Source organism: Chiloscyllium plagiosum, unplaced genomic scaffold (assembly GCF_037043375.1).
Source record: "Chiloscyllium plagiosum isolate Xiang-an unplaced genomic scaffold, Cpla_swu_hap1 HiC_scaffold_8, whole genome shotgun sequence".
NCBI lineage: Eukaryota > Metazoa > Chordata > Chondrichthyes > Orectolobiformes > Hemiscylliidae > Chiloscyllium > Chiloscyllium plagiosum.
The window spans coordinates 9,820,015-9,840,986 of NW_028270146.1; the positions used below are offsets into that span (position 1 = coordinate 9,820,015).

Sequence of the window (20,972 nt, forward strand, 5' to 3'; positions counted from 1 at the left end):
TTCGATCGGCAAATCAGGGCAGGGCTTACATACGCAATGGTAGTATCCTGGGAAGTGTTGCTGAACAAAGAGACCTTGGAGTGCAGGTTCATAACTCCTTGGAAATGAAGTCACAGGTAGACAGGGTAATGAAGACGTTTAGTACACTTGCCTTCATTGGTCAGTGCATTGGGTATATGAGTTGGGAGGTCACGTTGCAGCTGTACAGGACATTGGTTCGGCCACTGTTGGAATACTCTGTTCAATTCTGGCCTCCCTATCGGAAAGATGTTGTGAATCTTGAAAGGATTCAGAAAAGATTTACAAGGATGTTGCCAGGGTTGGAGGATTTGAGCTATAGGGAGAGGCTGAACAGGCTGGGGCTGTTTTCCCTGGAGATGTTTATAAAACCATGAGGGGCATGGATAGGTTAAATAGACAAGGTCTTTTCCCTGGGGTAAGGGTATACGTTTAAGGTTAAAAGGAAAAGAATTAAAAAGGATCTAAGTGGCAACTTTTTCACGCAGATGGTAGTGCGTGTATGGAATGAGCTGCCAGACGAAGTGGTGGAGGTTGGTACAATTAGAACACTTAAAAGGCATCTGGATTAAGGGCAGCACAGTGGCTCAGTGGTTAGCACTGCTGTCTTACAGTGCCAGAGACCCAGCTCAATTCTATCCTCGAGTGACTGTGTAGAGTTTGCACATTCTCCCCATGTCTGTACAGGTTTCCTCCCACAGTCCAAAGATGTGAAGGTTGGGGTAGATTGGCCATGCTAAATTGCCCAGTGTGTACAGGCTAGGTGGGTTAGCCATGGAAAATGCAGGGTTACAGGGATAGGGTAGGGGGCGTGCCTGCATGGGATGCTGTTCAGAGGGTTGATGGGTCAAATGACTTGCTTTCACATTGTAGGGATTCTAGTAGGGAATCTGCACATACCTTTCTTTGGAACCTCCTTAAACTGTCCATAACCTTTGAACTCTTTTGTGACTCTGAGGCTGTCCTGAGTGATTTATCGAAAACTGTGTAATGCCTAATCCTTGACTGAACTAAATGTTCAGCAACCCTTGTAATTGTTCCAGGAATATGACTCACCACAGATTGCCCAGTACAAACAATAGGTACAAATAGAGAGTGTTGTCAAAAAGGAGAGAATCAAAGCAGGAGCATGAGAAGAGATTAGCAGCTAATTTAGAAGGAAATCTAAAAATAATTTGTAGGCATTTATATCGGTGAGGAGTGCGAAAGGTAGGAGGCGCTGGTGAGGGACCAAATAAGGGAATCGATGCATGGAATATAAGGACAGGATCGAAATGTGAAATAATTACTTTATATTTGTCTGTACCAAAGAAATGTGGTTGCCTACAGCAGTAATGGAGGAGGAGGTTGGTTTAAAAGCTAGTAATTGGTATGAGAGGTGTTTATATTTAAAGTTGCTCAGATATTGAAGATTTGAACACTGATTATATATTGTTACTAAGTGTATTGAAGAATGCCCTGTTTTCCACTTGGTTGGTTTTGATGCAAGTGCACAGTGCATTGAGATCATCGATTATTTATCTTGTGTCTGTAATGCCTTACTTAGGCACAAGCAGGTACCAGGCAGAAATGGAAATGTCTTTTTACACTCCCAACCATGAACTCCTGACAGTGTTTAACTAACAAATTGATCTTGTGCCATGTACCAGGCGAGATATACTATTTACATTCACAGTTGAAAGCTTAAAACATCTCCGTAATAATCTTCTGACCCCAAGACTAAAAGAGGCACTTTCCTGTTTATAGTTGAATTAAATTCTCAGTCCAGTCTGTTTCACCACACAGGAATAACAGGTGATTCATACAGTTATGAAGTTGTACAGCATGGATACAGACCCTTCGAGCCAACTTGTTCATGCTGACCGGATATCTGAAATTGATCTAGTCAACTTTGCCAGCATTTGGCCCATATTCCTCCCTATTTGTGTATCCATCCAATTTCATAGAATCCCTACGGCGTGAAAGCAAGCCATTCGGCCCATCAACTCTGTACCAGCCTTCTGAAGAGCATTCTTCCTTAACCCTGCATTTCCCGTGGCTAACCCACCTGACATGCACATCTTTGGATTGTGGGAGGAAACTGGAGCATCCAGAAAAAACCTACGCAGACACGAGGGAGAATGTGCAAACTCCACACAGACAGTCACCAAGCTTCCATGCCACCTTAAATGTTGGGGCAGCCATTAAAAGGAGTTCAGCAGAAGTGAGGAACGGTAATCCCTTCTGAGGGCTGGTGAGAATGAATGACGCACCATGTTATTAAAACCTGGGGGGATTTGCTGATTGCATTTTCTATTTGATGTGCAGCGTAGGGTGTTTGATGCCAATCAGTGACCCATATTTAGCACATAGGAGAAAGTGAAGACTGCAGATGCTGGAGATCAGAGTCGAGGGTGTGGTGCTGGAAAAGCACAGCAGGTCAGGCAGCATCTGAGGAGCAGGAGAATTAACATTTCTGGCCAGAGCCTTCATCAGGAGTGAGCCCCTCATTCCTGAAGAAGCGCTCTGGCCCGAAACGTTGATTGTCCTGCTCCTCGGATGCTGCCTGACCTGCTGTGCTTTTCCAGCAACACACTCTCGACCCATCTTTAGCACATGTTAATCCTGAGTGCTTGAGTATAACTGTACACATGTTGGAGTTTGTGTTACTTTTCTAATGCTGTAGAGTAACGTTTATTGTTGGTGGTTCAATATTGAAGAATCTTGGTGCTTTTACCTCTGACTAACTCCATTGGTTCACACAGTTTGTCTAGAAGTTCCCAGTCTCCATCACAATTGTAAGATAAGTTTGATAGCTAGTTCCAGGATTGGAACAATTTCCTTTCGCACTTCACCTCTGAACTTGCAACTCGCTTCCCTGTTTAATTTTCATTCTAACTTTTATTGCACACAGCCATTGTGTGCTTCACCCTCACCTCGAACATTTGGGAAGAAGAAGGGAACCCTACCTGGTTGTTATCAGGGTCACTGGGAGGAGTTTGCAGAAATTCACTGGTTGCTTCCTGAGCTATCCCGGGAGGCTGGTCAGCTGCAGAAAGAAAGAGGTTAGTTCCGACTGCATTCCAGCACTGCTAAAGGCTCACAGAGACAAGTGTAAGGCTCAGCACCAATCCCACCCTTGGCCTCATTCCCAAGGCGCAGTATGTCAGGAAATCCAGGAGACTTGGGGTCAGCCTCCCATAAGGCAAGGCTTTCCCTGTGCCATAGTCCCATGGCTTGTGCTAAAGGCTTCAGAAAATCTACAGCACACAGAAATCGGAAAGCAACGGAAGCCTGAAGGGATATATTCACTCAACAGATCCATGTGAAGATTGTATAATCTCCCAACATTCTGAATGTAACATCATCAATCTCCCAACAGTCTCAATATAAAACACTCAATCTCTGAACAGTCTGAATATAACACCATCAATTTCCCAACAGTCTCACTATAACACCCTCAATCTCCCAACAGTCTCAATATAAAACAGAGTAAAAACAATGACTGCAGATGCTGGAAACCAGATTCTGGATCAGTGGTGTTGGAAGAGCACAGCAGTTCAGGCAGCATCCGAGGACAGGCAAAATCGACGTCTCGGGCAAAAGCCCTTCATCAGGAATAAAGGCAGTGAGCCTGAAGGGTGGGGAGATAAGCTAGAGGAGGGTGGGGGTGGGGAGAGAGTAGCATAGAGTACAATGGGTGAGTGGGGGAGGGGATGAAGGTGCTAGGTCAGGGAGGAGGGTGGAGTGGAGAGGTGGAAAAGAAGATAGGCAGGTAGGACAAGTCCAGACAAGTCATGGGGACAGTGCTGAGCTGGAAGTTTGGAACTAGGGTGAGGTGGGGGGAAGGGGAAATGAGGAAACTGTTGAAGTCCACATTGATGCCCTGGGGTTGAAGTGTTCTGAGGCGGAAGATGAGGCGTTCTTCCTCCAGGTGTCTGGTGGTGAGGGAACAGCGATGAAGGAGGCCCAGGACCTCTATGTCCTTGGCAGAGTGGGAGGGGGAGTTGAAATGTTGGGCCACGGGGCGGTGTGGTTGATTGGTGCGGGTGTCCCGGAGATGTTCCCTAAAGTGCTCTGCTAGGAAGCACCCAGTCTCCCCAATGTAGAGGAGACCGCATCGGGAGCAACGGATACAATAAATGATATTAGTGGATGTGCAGGTAAAACTTTGATGGATGTGGAAGGCTCCTTTAGGGCCTTGGATGGAGGTGAGGGAGGAGGTGTGGGCAGAGGTTTTACAGTTCCTGCGGTGGCAGGGGAAGGTGCCAGGATGGGAGGGTGGGTTGTAGGGGGCGTGGACCTGACCAGGTAGTCACGGAGGGAACAGTCATTGCGGAAGGCGGAAAGGGGTGGGGAGGGAAATATATCCCTGGTGGTGGGGTCTGTTTGGAGGTGGCGGAAATGTCGGTGGATGATTTGGTTTATGCGAAGGTTGGTAGGGTGGAAGGTAAGCACCAGGGGCGTTCTGTCCTTGTTACGCTTGGAGGGGTGGAGTCTGAGGGCGGAGGTGCGGGATGTGGACGAGATGCGTTGGAGGGCATCTTTAACCACGTGGGAAGGGAAATTGCAGTCTTTAAAGAAGGAGGCCATCTGGTGTTTTCTGTGGTGGAACTGGTCCTCCTGGGAGCAGATCCGGCGGAGGCGGAGGAATTGGGAATACGGGATGGCATTTTTGCAAGAGGTAGGGTGGGAAGAGGTGTAATCCAGGTAGCTGTGGGAGTCGGTGGGTTTGTAAAAAATGTCAGTGTCAAGTCGGTCGTTACTGATGGAGATGGAGAGGTCCAGGAAGGGGAGGGAGGTGTCAGAGATGGTCCAGGTAAATTTAAGGTCAGGGTGGAATGTGTTGGTGAAGTTGATGAATTGCTCAACCTCCTCGCGGGAGCACGAGGTGGCGCCAATGCAGTCATCAATGTAGCGGAGGAAGAGGTGGGGGGTGGTGCTGGTGTAATTACGGAAGATCGACTGTTCTACATAGCCAACAAAGAGACAGGCATAGCTGGGGCCCATACGTGTGCCAATGGCTACCCGTTTGGTCTGGAGGATGTGGGAGGATTCGAAGGAGAAATTGTTAAGGGTGAGGACCAGTTCGGCCAAACGAATGAGAATGCCGGTGGAAGGGTACTGTTGGGGACGTCTGGGGAGGAAATAAAGAGGGCTTGGAAGCCCTGGTCATGGCGGATGGAGGTGTAGAGGGATTGGATATCCATGGTGAAGATGAGGCGTTGGGGGCCGGGGAAACGGAAGTGTTGGAGAAGGTGGAGGGCGTGGGTGGTGTCTCGAATGTATGTGGGGAGTTCCTGGATGAGGGGGGATAGGACAGTGTCGAGGTAGGTAGAGATGAGTTTAGTGGGGCAGGAGCATGCTGAGACAATGGGTCGGCCAGGGTGGTCAGGCTTGTGGATCTTGGGAAGGAGGTAGAACCGGGCAGTGCGGGGTTCCCGGACTATGAGGTTGGAAGCTGTGAGTGGGAGATCTCCTGAGGTGATGAGGTTCTGTATGGTCTGGGAGATGATGGTTTGGTGATGGGGGGAGGGGTCATGGTCGAGGGGGCGGTAGGAAGAGGTGTCCTCGAGTTGGCGTTTGGCTTCAGCGGTGTAGAGGTCAGTGCACTCAATCTCTGAACATTCTGAATATAACACCATCAATCTCCCAACAGTCTGGCTATAACACCCTCAATAGAACATAGAACATTACAGCGCAGTACAGGCCCTTCGGCCCTCGATGTTGCGCCACCCTGTCATACCAATCTGAAGCCCATCTAACCTACACTATTCCATGTACGTCCATATGCTTGTCCAATGACGACTTAAATGTACTTAAACTTGGCAAATCTACTACTGTTGCAGGCAAAGCATTCCATACCCTTACTACTCTCTGAGTAAAGAAACTACCTCTGACATCTGTCCTATATCTATCACCCCTCAATTTAAAGCTATGCCCCCTCGTGCTCGCCGTCACCATACTTTCAAAAAGGCTCTCCCTGTCCACCCTATCTAACCCTCTGATTATCTTATATGTTTCTATTAAGTCACCTCTCAACCTTCTTCTCTCTAATGAAAACAGCCTCAAGTCACTCAGCCTTTCCTCGTAAAACGTTCCGTCCATACCAGGCAACATCCTAGTAATTCTCCTCTGCACCCTTTCCAAAACTTCCACATCCTTCTTATAATGCAGTGACCAGAACTGTACACAATACTCCAACTGCGGCCGCACCAGAGTTTTGTACAGCTGTAGCATAACCTCATGGTTCCGGAACTCAATCCCTCTATGAATAAAAGCTAAAACACTGTATGCCTTCTTAACAACCCTGTCAACCTGGGTGGCAACTTTCAGGGATCTGTGTACCTGGACACCGAGATCTCTCTGCTCATCTACGCTACCAAGAATCTTACCATTAGCCCAGTACTTTACATTCCGGTTACTCCGACCAAAGTTAATCACCTCACACTTGTCCGCATTAAACTCCATTTGCCACCTCTCAGCCCAGCTCTGCAGCTTATCTATGTCTCTCTGTAACATATTACATCCTTCATCACTATCCACAACTCCACCGACCTTAGGGTCGTCTGCAAATTTACGAACCCCCCCTTCTACACCCTCACCCAGGTCATTTATAAAAATGACAAACAGCAGTGGACCCAACACCGACTCTTGCAGTACACCTCTGGTAACTGGACTCCAGGATGAACATTTCCCATCAACCACCACGCTCTGTCTTCTTTCAGCAAGCCAATTACTGATCCAAACTGCTATATCTCCCACAATCCCATTCCTCTGCATTTTGTACAATAGCCTACTGTGGGGAACCTTATCGAACGCCTTGCTGAAATCCATATACACCACATCAATCGGTTTACTCTCATCTACCTGTTTGGTCACCTTCTCAAAGAACTCAATAAGGTTTGTGAGGCACAACCTACCCTTCACAAAACCGTGCTGACTATCCCTAAGCAAATTATTCTTTTCTAGATGATTATAAATCCTATCTCTTATAACCTTTTCCAACACTTTACCAACAACTTAAGTAAGGCTCACTGGTCTATAATTACCAGGGTTGTCTCTACTCCCCTTCTTGAACAGGGGAACCACATTTGCTATCCTCGAGTCTTCTGGCACTATTTCTGTAGATATTTAAAGATCAATAACAAAGGCTTGGCAATCTCTTCCCTGGCTTCCCAGAGGATCCTAGGATAAATCCCATCCGGCCCAGGGGACTTATCTATTTTCACACTCTGCAGGATTTCTAATACCTTTTCCTTGTGAACCTCAATCCCACCCAGTCTAGTAGTCTGTATCTCAGTATTCTCCTCAACAACATTGTCATTTTCTCGAGTGAATACTTTGAAAAATATTCATTGTGCTTCCCCTATCTCCTCTGACTCCACACACAACTTCCCACTACTATCCTTGATTGGCCCTAATCTTACTCACGGCATTCTTTTATTCCTTAAATACCTATAGAAAGCCTTAGGGTTTACCCTGATCCTATCCGCCAACAACTTCTCATGTGTCCTCCTGGCTCTTCTGAGCTCTCTCACAACAGTCTCACTATAACACCATCAATTACCCCACAGTCTGAATATAACATCATCAATCTCTCAACAGTCTCAATATAAAACCCTCAAACTCCCAGCAGTGATTAGATTATGATTCGGAGATGCCGGTGTTGGACTGGGTGTACAAAGTTAAAAATCACACAACACCAGGTTATAGTCCAACAGGTTTAATTGGAAGCACCTAGCTTTTGAATCACCTGATGAAGGAGCATCGCTCCGAAAGCTAGGTGCTTCCAATTAAACCTGTTAGACTATAACCTGGTGTTGTGTGATTTTTGATTGTGATTAGATTAGATTACTTACAGTGTGGAAACAGGCCCTTCGGCCCAACAAGTCCACACCAACCCGCCAAAACGCAACCCACCCAGACCCATTCCCCTACATTTACCCCTTCTCTGAACACTACGGGCAATTTAGCATGGCCAATGCACCTAACCTGCACATTTTTGGACTGTGGGAGGAAACTGGAGCACCCAGAGGAAACCTACGCAGACACGAGGAGAATGCGCAAACTCCACACAGAGAGTTGACTGAGGCGGGAATTGAACCCACTGTGTCACCGTGCAGCCCACTCAGTGTGAACATAACACCCTCAATCTCCCAACAGTCTCAATATAAAACCCTCAATCTCCCAACAGTCTGAATATAACATAATCAATCTCCCAACAGCCGCAATATAAAACCATCAATCTCCCAACAGTCTAAATATAGAACCCTCAATCTCCCAACAGTCTGGACATACACACTCAATCTCCCAACAGTCTGGACATACACACTCAATGTCCCAACAGTCTGAATATGAAACCACCAATCTCCCAATGGTCTGAATATAACACCATCAATCTCCGAACAGTTTGAAAATAACACCTTCAATATCCCAACAGTTTGAATATTAAATCCTCAATCTCCCAAGTATCAGTATAACACCATCAACCTCCCAACAGTCTCAACATAAAAAAACACAATCTCCCAACAGACTCAATATAATACCCTGAATCTCCCAACAGTCTGAATATTACACCATCAATCTCCCAACAGTCTGAATATAAAACCATCATTCTCCCCACTATCTGAATATTACATCCTCAATCTCCCAACAGTCTCAATATAAAACAATCATTCGCCCTACTGTGTGAATATTACATCCTCAATCTCCCAACAGTCTCAATATAAAACCATCATTCTCCCCAATGTCCGAATATAACACCCTCAAACTCCCAACACTCTGAATATAACACCATCAGTCTCCCAACAGTCTGAATACGACAACCCCAATCACCCAACACTCTGAATATAACACCATTAATCTCCCAACAGTTTGAATACAACACCCTCAATGTCCCAACAGTCTGAATATAACAACCCCAATCTCCCAACAGTCTGAATATATCACCATCAATCTCCTAACAGTCTGAATATATCCCCATCAATCTCCTAACAATCTGAATGTAACACCATCAATCGCCCAACAGTCTGAATATATCACCATCAATCTCCCAACAGTCTGAATATAACACCATCAAACTCCCAACAGTCTGAATATAACACACTCAATCTCCCAACTGTCTGAATATAACAACCCCAATCTCCCAACAGTCTGAATATATCACCATCAATCTCCTAACAGTCTGAATATATCCCCATCAATCTCCTAACAATCTGAATGTAACACCATCAATCGCCCAACAGTCTGAATATATCACTCTCAATCTCCTAACAGTCTGAATATAACAACCCCAATCTCCCAACAGCCTGAATATAACATCATCAATCTCCCAACTGTCCGAATATAAAACCATTAAACTCCCAAAGTCTGAATATAACACACTCACTCTCCCAACAGTGTGAATATAACAACCCCAATCTCCCAACAGTCTGAATATATCACCATCAATCTCACAACAGTCTCAATGTAACACCATCCATCTCCCAACTGTCTGAATATAACAACCCCAATCTCCCAACAGTCTGAATATAACATCATCAAACTCCCAACTGTCTGAATATAACACCATCAATCTGCCAACAGTCTGAATACACCAGCCTCAATCTACCAACAGTCTCAATATAACACCCTCAATCTCCCAAATGTCTGAATATAACAACCCCAATCTCCCAACAGTCTGAATATATCACCATCAATCTCCAAACAGTCTCAATATAACACCATCAATCTCCCAACAGTCTGAATATAACATCATCAAACTCCCAACTGTCTGAATATAACAACCCCAATCTCCCAACAGTCGGAATATACCACTCTCAATCTCCCAACAGTCTGAATATACCACCATCAATCTCCCAACAGTCTGAATATACCACTCTCAATCTCCCAACTGTCTGAGTATAACAACCCCATTCTCCCAACAGTCTGAATATAACACCATCAATCTCCCAACAGTCTGAATATAACACCATCAATCTCCCAACTGTCAGAATATAACAACCCCATTCTCCCAACAGTCTCAATATAACACCATCAATCTCCCAACAGTCTGAATATAACACCCTCAATATCCCAACTGTCTGAATATAACATCCCGAATCTCCAAACAGTCTCAATATAACACCATCAATCTCCCAACAGTCTGAATATAACATCATCAAACTCCCAACTGTCTGAATATAACAACCCCAATCTCCCAACAGTCTGAATATAACAACCCCAATCTCCCAACTGTCTGAATATAACATCCCCAATCTCCCAACAGTCTCAATATAACACCATCAATCTCCCAACAGTCTGAATATAACACCATCAATCTCCCAACTGTCGGAATATAACAACCCAATCTCCCAACAGTCTGAATATATCACCATCAATCTCCCAACAGTCTCAATATAACACCATCAATCTTCCAACTGTCTGAATATAACACACTCAATCTCCCAACAGTCTGAATATAATATCCTCAATATCCCAACAGTCTGAATATAACATCATCAAACTCTCAACTGTCTGATTATAACACCATCAATCTCCCAACAGTCTGAATATACCAGCCACAATCTCCCAACAGTCTGAATATAACAACCCCAATCTCCCAACACTCTGAATATAACAACCCCAATTTCCCAACTGTCTGAATATACCAACCTCAATCTCCCAACTGCCTGAATATAACAACCCCAATCTCCCAGCAGTCTGAATATATCACCATCCATCTCCCAACAGTCTCAATATAACACCATCAATCTTCCAACTGTCTGAATATAACACACTCAATCTCCTAACAGTCTGAATATAACACCCTCAATCTCCCAACTGTCTGAATATAACAACCTCAATCTCCCAACTGTCTGAATATAACACCCTCAATCTCCCAGCAGTCTGAATATAACAACCCCCATCTCCCAACAGTCTGAATATATCACCCTCAATCTCCCAACAGTCTGAATATAACAAGCCCAATCTCACAAAAGTCTGAATATATCACCCTCAATCTCCCAACAGTCTGAATATAACAACCTCAATCTCCCAACAGTCTGAATATAACAACCCCAATCTCCCAACAGTCTGAATATAACACCCTCAATCTCCCAACAGTCTGAATATAACAACCCCAATCTCCCAACACTCTGAATATAACAACCCAATCTCCCAACAGTTTGGACATACACACTCAATCTCCCAACAGTCTGAAGATAAAACCACCAATCTCCCAATTAGATTAGATTAGATTACATTACATTACAGTGTGGAAACTGGCCCTTCGGCCCAACAAGTCCACACCGACCCGCCGAAGCGCAACCCACCCATACCCCTGCATTTACCCCTTACCGAACACTACGGGCAACTTAGCATGGCCAATTCACCTCACCTGCACATCTTTGGACTGTGGGAGGGAACCGGAGCACCCGGAGGAAACCCACGCAGACACGGGGGTGGTCTGAATATAACACCATCAATCTCTGAACAGTTTGAAAATAACACCTTCAATATCCCAAGAGTTTGAATATTAAAACCTCAATCTCCCAAGTCTCAGTATAACACCATCAACCTCCCAACAGTCTCAACATAAATACCACATTCTCCCAACAGACTCAATATAAAACACTCAATCTCCCAACAGTCTGAATATTACACCATCAATCTCCCAAGAGTCAGAATATAAAACCATCATTCTCCCAACTGTCTGAATATTACATCCTCAATCTCCCAACAGTCTCAATATAAAACCATCATTCTCCCTAATGTCCGAATATACCACCATCAATCTCCCAACTGTCCGATTATAAAACCATCAATCTCCCAAATGACTGAATATAACATCATCAGTCTCCCAACAGTCTGAATATAACATCATCAAACTCTCAACTGTCTGAATATAACACCATCAATCTCCCAACAGTCTGAATATACCAACCTCAATCTCCCAATTGCCTGAATATAACAACCCCAATCTCCCAACAGTCTGAATATATCACCATCAATCTCCCAACAGTCTCAATATAACACCATCAATCTTCCAACTGTCTGAATATAACACACTCAATCTCCTAACAGTCTGGATATAACACCCTCAATCTCCCAACTGTCTGAATATAACAACCTCAATCTCCCAACAGTCTGAATATAACACCCTCAATCTCCCAACTGTCTGAATATAACAACCCCCATCTCACAACAGTCTGAATATATCACCCTCAATCTCCCAACAGTCTGAATATAACAAGCCCAATCTCCCAAAAGTCTGAATATATCACCCTCAATCTCCCAACAGTCTGAATATAACACCCTCAATCTCCCAACTGTCTGAATATAACAACCTCAATCTCCCAACAGTCTGAATATAACACCCTCAATCTCCCAACTGTCTGAATATAACAACCCCCATCTCACAACAGTCTGAATATATCACCCTCAATCTCCCAACAGTCTGAATATAACAAGCCCAATCTCCCAAAAGTCTGAATATATCACCCTCAATCTCCCAACAGTCTGAATATAACACCCTCAATCTCCCAACAGTCTGAATATAACAACCGCAATCTCCCAACAGTTTGGACATACACACTCAATCTCCCAACAGTCTGAAGATAAAACCACCAATCTCCCAATTAGATTAGATTAGATTACATTACATTACAGTGTGGAAACAGGCCCTTCGGCCCAACAAGTCCACACCGACCCGCCGAAGCGCAACCCTGCATTTACCCCTTACCGAACACTACGGGCAACTTAGCATGGCCAATTCACCTGACCTGCACATCTTTGGACCGTGGGAGGAAACCGGAGCACCCGGAGGAAACCCACGCAGACACGGGGGTGGTCTGAATATAACACCATCAATCTCTGAACAGTTTGAAAATAACATCTTCAATATCCCAACAGTTTGAATATTAAATCCTCAATCTCCCAAGTCTCAATATAACACTATCAACGTCCCAACACTCTCAACATAAAAACCACAATCTCCCAACAGACTCAATATAAAACACTCATTCTCCCAACAGTCTGAACATTACACCATCAATCACCCAAGAATCAGAATATAAACCCATCATTCTCCCCACTGTGTGAATATTACATCCACAATCTCACAACGGTCTCAATATAAAACCATCATTCTCCCCAATGTCCGAACATACCACCATCTATCTCCCAACTGTCTGAATATAACAACCCCAATCTCCCAACAGTCTGAATATATCACCTTCAATCTCCCAACAGTCTCAATATAACAACCCCAATCTTCCAACAGTCTGAATATAACATCATCAAACTCCCAACTGTCTGAATATAACAACCCCAATCTCCCAACAGTCTGAATATATCACCCTCCATCTCCCAACAATCTGAATATAACACCCTCAATGACCCAATAGTCTGAATATAACAACCCCAATCTCCCAACAGTCTGAATATAACACCCTCAATATCCTAACAGTTTGAATATAACAACCCCAATCTCCCAACAGTCTGAATATAACACCCTCAATCTCCCAACAGTCTGAATATAACACCCTCAATCTCCCAACTGTCTGAATATAACAACCCCCATCTCCCAACAGTCTGAATATAACAACCTCAATCTCCCAACAGTCTGAATATAACACCCTCAATCTCCCAACAGTCTGAATATAACAACCCCAATCTCCCAACAGTCTGAATATAACACCCTCAATCTCCCAACAGTCTGAATATAACAACCCCAATCTCCCAACAGTCTGGATATAACAACCCCAATCTCCCAACAGTTTGGACATACACACTCAATCTCCCAACAGTCTGAAGATAAAACCACCAATCTCCCAATTAGATTAGATTAGATTACATTACATTACAGTGTGGAAACTGGCCCTTCGGCCCAACAAGTCCACACCGACCCGCTGAAGCGCAACCCACCCATACCCCTGCATTTACCCCTTACCGAACACTACGGGCAACTTAGCATGGCCAATTCACCTGACCTGCACATCTTTGGACTGTGGGAGGAAACCGGAGCACCCGGAGGAAACCCACGCAGACACGGGGGTGGTCTGAATATAACACCATCAATCTCTGAACAGTTTGAAAATAACACCTTCAATATCCCAAGAGTTTGAATATTAAATCCTCAATATTCCAAGTCTCAGTATAACACTATCAACCTCCCAACAGTCTCAACATAAAAACCACAATCTCCCAACAGACTCAATATAAAACACTAAATCTCCCAACAGTCTGAATATTACACCATCAATCTCCCAAGAGTCAGAATATAAAACCATCATTCTCCCAACTGTCTGAATATTACATCCTCAATCTCCAAACAGTCTCAATATAAAACCATAATTCTCCCCAATGTCCGAATATACCACCATCAATCTCCAAACAGTCCGATTATAAAACCATCAATCTCCCAAATGACTGAATATAACATCATCAGTCTCCCAACAGTCTGAATATAACATCATCAAACTCTCAACTGTCTGAATATAACACCATCAATCTCCCAACAGTCTGAATATAACAACCCCAATCTCCCAACACTCTGAATATAACAACACCAATTTCCCAACTGTCTGAATATAACAACCCCAATCTCCCAACAGTCTGAATATATCACCTTCAATCTCCCAACAGTCTCAATATAACAACCTCAATCTCCCAACAGTCTGAATATAACACCCTCAATCTCCCAACTGTCTGAATATAACAACCCCCATCTCCCAACAGTCTGAATATATCACCCTCAATCTCCCAACAGTCTGAATATAACAACCCCAATCTCCCAACACTCTGAATATAACAACACCAATTTCCCAACTGTCTGAATATAACAACCCCAATCTCCCAACAGTCTGAATATATCACCTTCAATCTCCCAACAGTCTCAATATAACAACCTCAATCTCCCAACAGTCTGAATATAACACCCTCAATCTCCCAACTGTCTGAATATAACAACCCCCATCTCCCAACAGTCTGAATATATCACCCTCAATCTCCCAACAGTCTGAATATAACAAGCCCAATCTCCCAAAAGTCTGAATATATCACCCTCAATCTCCCAACAGTCTGAATATAACACCCTCAATCTCCCAACAGTCTGAATGTAACAACCCCAATCTCCCAACTGTCTGAATATAACAACCCCCATCTCCCAACAGTCTGAATATATCACCCTCAATCTCCCAACAGTCTGAATATAACAAGCCCAATCTCCCAAAAGTCTGAATATATCACCCTCAATCTCCCAACAGTCTGAATATAACACCCTCAATCTCCCAACAGTCTGAATGTAACAACCCCAATCTCCCAACAGTCTGAATATAACATCCTCAATCTCCCAACAGTCTGAATATAACAACCCCAATCTCCCAACAGTTTGGACATGCACACTCAATCTCCCAACAGTCTGAAGATAAAACCACCAATCTCCCAATTAGATTAGATTAGATTACATTACATTACAGTGTGGAAACAGGCCCTTCGGCCCAACAAGTCCACACCGACCCGCCGAAGCGCAACCCACCCATACCCCTGCATTTACGCCTTACCGAACACTACGGGCAACTTAGCATGGCCAATTCACCTGACCTGCACATCTTTGGACCATGGGAGGAAACCGGAGCACCCGGAGGAAACCCACGCAGACACGGGGGTGGTCTGAACATTACACCATCAATCTCTGAACAGTTTGAAAATAACATCTTCAATATCCCAACAGTTTGAATATTAAATCCTCAATCTCCCAAGTCTCAGTATAACACCATCAACCTCCCAACAGTCTCAACATAAATACCACATTCTCCCAACAGACTCAATATAAAACACTCAATCTCCCAACAGTCTGAATATTACACCATCAATCTCCCAAGAATCAGAATATAAAACCATCATTCTCCCCACTGTCTGAATATTACATCCACAATCTCACAACAGTCTCAATATAAAACCATCATTCTCCCCAATGTCCGAACATAACACCCACAATCTCCCAAATCTCCGAATAGAACATCATCAGTCTCCCAACAGTCTGAATATAAAATCATCAAACTCTCAACTATCTGGATACAACACCATCAATCTCCCAACAGTCAGAATATACCAGCCACAATCTCCCAACAGTTTGAATATAACACCATCAATCTCCCAACTGTCTGAATATAACAACCCCAATCTCCCAACAGTCTGAATATGTCACCATCAATCTCCCAACAATCTCAATATAACACCATCAATCTCCCAACAGTCTGAATACAACACCATCAAACTCCCAACTGTCTGAATATAACACCATCAACCTCCCAACATTCTCATCATAAAAACCACAATCTCCCAACAAGCTCAATATAAAACACTAAATCTCCCAACAGTCTGAATATTACACCATCAATCTCCCAAGAGTCAGAATATAAAAACATCATTCTCCCAACTGTCTGAATATTACATCCTCAATCTCCCAACAGTCTCAATATAAAACCATCATTCTCCCCAATGTCCGAATATAACACCCTCAATCTCCCAACTGTCTGAATACAACACCATCAGTCTCCCAACAGTCTGAATATAACATCATCAAACTCTCAACAGTCTGAATATAACACCATCAATCTCCCAACAGTCTGAATATATCACCATCAATCTCCCAACAGTCTGAATATAACATCCCCAATCTCACAACAGTCTGAATATAACAACCCCAATTTCCCAAATGTCTGAATATAACACCCTCAATCTCCCAACAGTCTGAATATATCACCATCAATCTCCCAACAGTCTCAATATAACACCATCAATCTCCCAACTGTTTGAATATTACATCACCAATCTCCCAACAGTCTCAATATAAAACCATCATTCTCCCCAATGTCTGAATATAACACCCTCAATCTCCCAACTCTCTGAATATAACACCCTCAATCTCCCAACTCTCTGAATATAACACCATCAATCTCCCAACTCTCTGAATATAACACCATCAATCTCCCAACAGTCTGAATATAACAACCCCAATGTCCCAACAGTCTGCATATAACACCCTTAATCTCCCAAGAGTCTGAATATAACAACCCCCATCTCTCAACAGTCTGAATATAACACCATCAAACTGCCAACTGTCTGAATATAACATCCTCAGTCTCCCAACAGTCGGAATATAACAACCTCAATCTCCCAACAGTCTGAATATAACATCATCAAACTCCCAACCGTCTGAATATAGCAACATCAATCTCCCAAAGGTCTGAATATAACACCATCAATTTCCCAACTGTCTGAATATAACACCCTCAAACTCCCAACAGTCTGAATATAACAACCCAAATCTCACAACTGTCTGAATATATCACCATCAATCTCCCAACACTCTGAATATATCACCTTCAATCTCCCAACAGTCTCAATATAACAACCCCAATCTTCCAACAGTCTGAATATAACATCATCAAACTCCCAACTGTCTGAATATAACAACCCCAATCTCCCAACAGTCTGAATATAACACCCTCAATATCCTAACAGTTTGAATATAACAACCCCAATCTCCCAACAGTCTGAATATAACAACTCCAATCTCCCAACAGTCTGGACATACACACTCAATCTCCCAACAGTCTGAATATAAAACCACCAATTTCCCAATGATCTGAATATAACACCATCAAACTCCGAACAGTTTGAAAATAACACCTTCAATATCCCAACAGTTTGAATATTAAATCCTCAATCTCCCAAGTCTCAGTATAACACCATCAATCTCCCAACAGTCTCAACATAAAAACCATAATCTCCCAACAGACTCAATATAAAACCCTCAATCTCCCAACAGTCTGAATATTACACCATCAATCTCCCAACAGTCTGAATGTGAAACCATCATTCTCCCCACTGTCTGAATATTACATCCTCAATCTCCCAATAGTCTCAATATAAAACAATCATTCGCCCTACTGTGTGAATATTACATCCTCAATCTCCCAACAGTCTCAATATAAAACCATCATTCTCCCCAATGTCCGAATATAACACCCTCAAACTCCCAACACTCTGAATATAACACCATCAGTCTCCCAACAGTCTGAATATAACACCCTCAATCTCCCAACTGTCTGAATATAACATCATCAAACTCTCAACTGTCTGAATATAACACCATCAATCTCCCAACAGTCTGAGTATACCAGCCACAATCTCCCAACAGTCTGAATATAACAACCCCAATCTCCCAACTGCCTGAATATAACAACCCCAATCTCCCAACAGTCTGAATATATCAACATCAATTTCCAACAGTCTCAATATAACACCATCAATCTTCCAACTGTCTGAATATAACACACTCAATCTCCTAACAATCTGAATATAACACCCTCAATCTCCCAACTGTCTGAATATAACACCCTCAATCTCCCAACTGTCTGAATATAACAACCCCCATCTCCCAACAGTCTGAATATAACACCCTCAATATCCTAACAGTTTGAATATAACAACCCCAATCTCCCAACAGTCTGAATATAACACCCTCAATCTCCAAACAGTCTGAATATAACACCCTCAATCTCCCAACTGTCTGAATATAACAACCCCCATCTCCCAACAGTCTGAATATAACAACCTCAATCTCCCAACAGTCTGAATATAACACCCTCAATCTCCCAACAGTCTGAATATAACAACCCCAATCTCCCAACAGTCTGAATATAACACCCTCAATCTCCCAACAGTCTGAATATAACAACCCCAATCTCCCAACAGTCTGGATATAACAACCCCAATCTCCCAACAGTTTGGACATACACACTCAATCTCCCAACAGTCTGAAGATAAAACCACCAATCTCCCAATTAGATTAGATTAGATTACATTACATTACAGTGTGGAAACAGGCCCTTCGGCCCAACAAGTCCACACCGACCCGCTGAAGCGCAACCCACCCATACCCCTGCATTTACCCCTTACCGAACACTACGGGCAACTTAGCATGGCCAATTCACCTGACCTGCACATCTTTGGACTGTGGGAGGAAACCGGAGCACCCGGAGGAAACCCACGCAGACACGGGGGTGGTCTGAATATAACACCATCAATCTCTGAACAGTTTGAAAATAACACCTTCAATATCCCAAGAGTTTGAATATTAAATCCTCAATATTCCAAGTCTCAGTATAACACTATCAACCTCCCAACAGTCTCAACATAAAAACCACAATCTCCCAACAGACTCAATATAAAACACTAAATCTCCCAACAGTCTGAATATTACACCATCAATCTCCCAAGAGTCAGAATATAAAACCATCATTCTCCCAACTGTCTGAATATTACATCCTCAATCTCCAAACAGTCTCAATATAAAACCATAATTCTCCCCAATGTCCGAATATACCACCATCAATCTCCAAACAGTCCGATTATAAAACCATCAATCTCCCAAATGACTGAATATAACATCATCAGTCTCCCAACAGTCTGAATATAACATCATCAAACTCTCAACTGTCTGAATATAACACCATCAATCTCCCAACAGTCTGAATATAACAACCCCAATCTCCCAACACTCTGAATATAACAACACCAATTTCCCAACTGTCTGAATATAACAACCCCAATCTCCCAACAGTCTGAATATATCACCTTCAATCTCCCAACAGTCTCAATATAACAACCTCAATCTCCCAACAGTCTGAATATAACACCCTCAATCTCCCAACTGTCTGAATATAACAACCCCCATCTCCCAACAGTCTGAATATATCACCCTCAATCTCCCAACAGTCTGAATATAACAACCCCAATCTCCCAACACTCTGAATATAACAACACCAATTTCCCAACTGTCTGAATATAACAACCCCAATCTCCCAACAGTCTGAATATATCACCTTCAATCTCCCAACAGTCTCAATATAACAACCTCAATCTCCCAACAGTCTGAATATAACACCCTCAATCTCCCAACTGTCTGAATATAACAACCCCCATCTCCCAACAGTCTGAATATATCACCCTCAATCTCCCAACAGTCTGAATATAACAAGCCCAATCTCCCAAAAGTCTGAATATATCACCCTCAATCTCCCAACAGTCTGAATATAACACCCTCAATCTCCCAACAGTCTGAATGTAACAACCCCAATCTCCCAACTGTCTGAATATAACAACCCCCATCTCCCAACAGTCTGAATATATCACCCTCAATCTCCCAACAGTCTGAATATAACAAGCCCAATCTCCCAAAAGTCTGAATATATCACCCTCAATCTCCCAACAGTCTGAATATAACACCCTCAATCTCCCAACAGTCTGAATGTAACAACCCCAATCTCCCAACAGTCTGAATATAACATCCTCAATCTCCCAACAGTCTGAATATAACAACCCCAATCTCCCAACAGTTTGGACATGCACACTCAATCTCCCAACAGTCTGAAGATAAAACCACCAATCTCCCAATTAGATTAGATTAGATTACATTACATTACAGTGTGGAAACAGGCCCTTCGGCCCAACAAGTCCACACCGACCCGCCGAAGCGCAACCCACCCATACCCCTGCATTTACGCCTTACCGAACACTACGGGCAACTTAGCATGGCCAATTCACCTGACCTGCACATCTTTGGACCATGGGAGGAAACCGGAGCACCCGGAGGAAACCCACGCAGACACGGGGGTGGTCTGAACATTACACCATCAATCTCTGAACAGTTTGAAAATAACATCTTCAATATCCCAACAGTTTGAATATTAAATCCTCAATCTCCCAAGTCTCAGTATAACACCATCAACCTCCCAACAGTCTCAACATAAATACCACATTCTCCCAACAGACTCAATATAAAACACTCAATCTCCCAACAGTCTGAATATTACACCATCAATCTCCCAAGAATCAGAATATAAAACCATCATTCTCCCCACTGTCTGAATATTACATCCACAATCTCACAACAGTCTCAATATAAAACCATCATTCTCCCC

General features: G+C 43.3%; 1 protein-coding gene across 1 annotated transcript in view; it reads right to left on the reverse strand.

Moving 5' to 3' along the window:
- The window catches only part of LOC148149338 (uncharacterized), a 258,299-nt gene that overhangs the window by 32,151 nt on the left and 205,176 nt on the right, over positions 1 to 20,972 (reverse strand). The window contains exon 6 of the mRNA XM_087989514.1: positions 1,639 to 1,650. Within this exon, the coding sequence (XP_087845640.1) occupies positions 1,639 to 1,650 (12 nt within the window). The remainder of the gene's footprint in view (positions 1 to 1,638; positions 1,651 to 20,972) is intronic.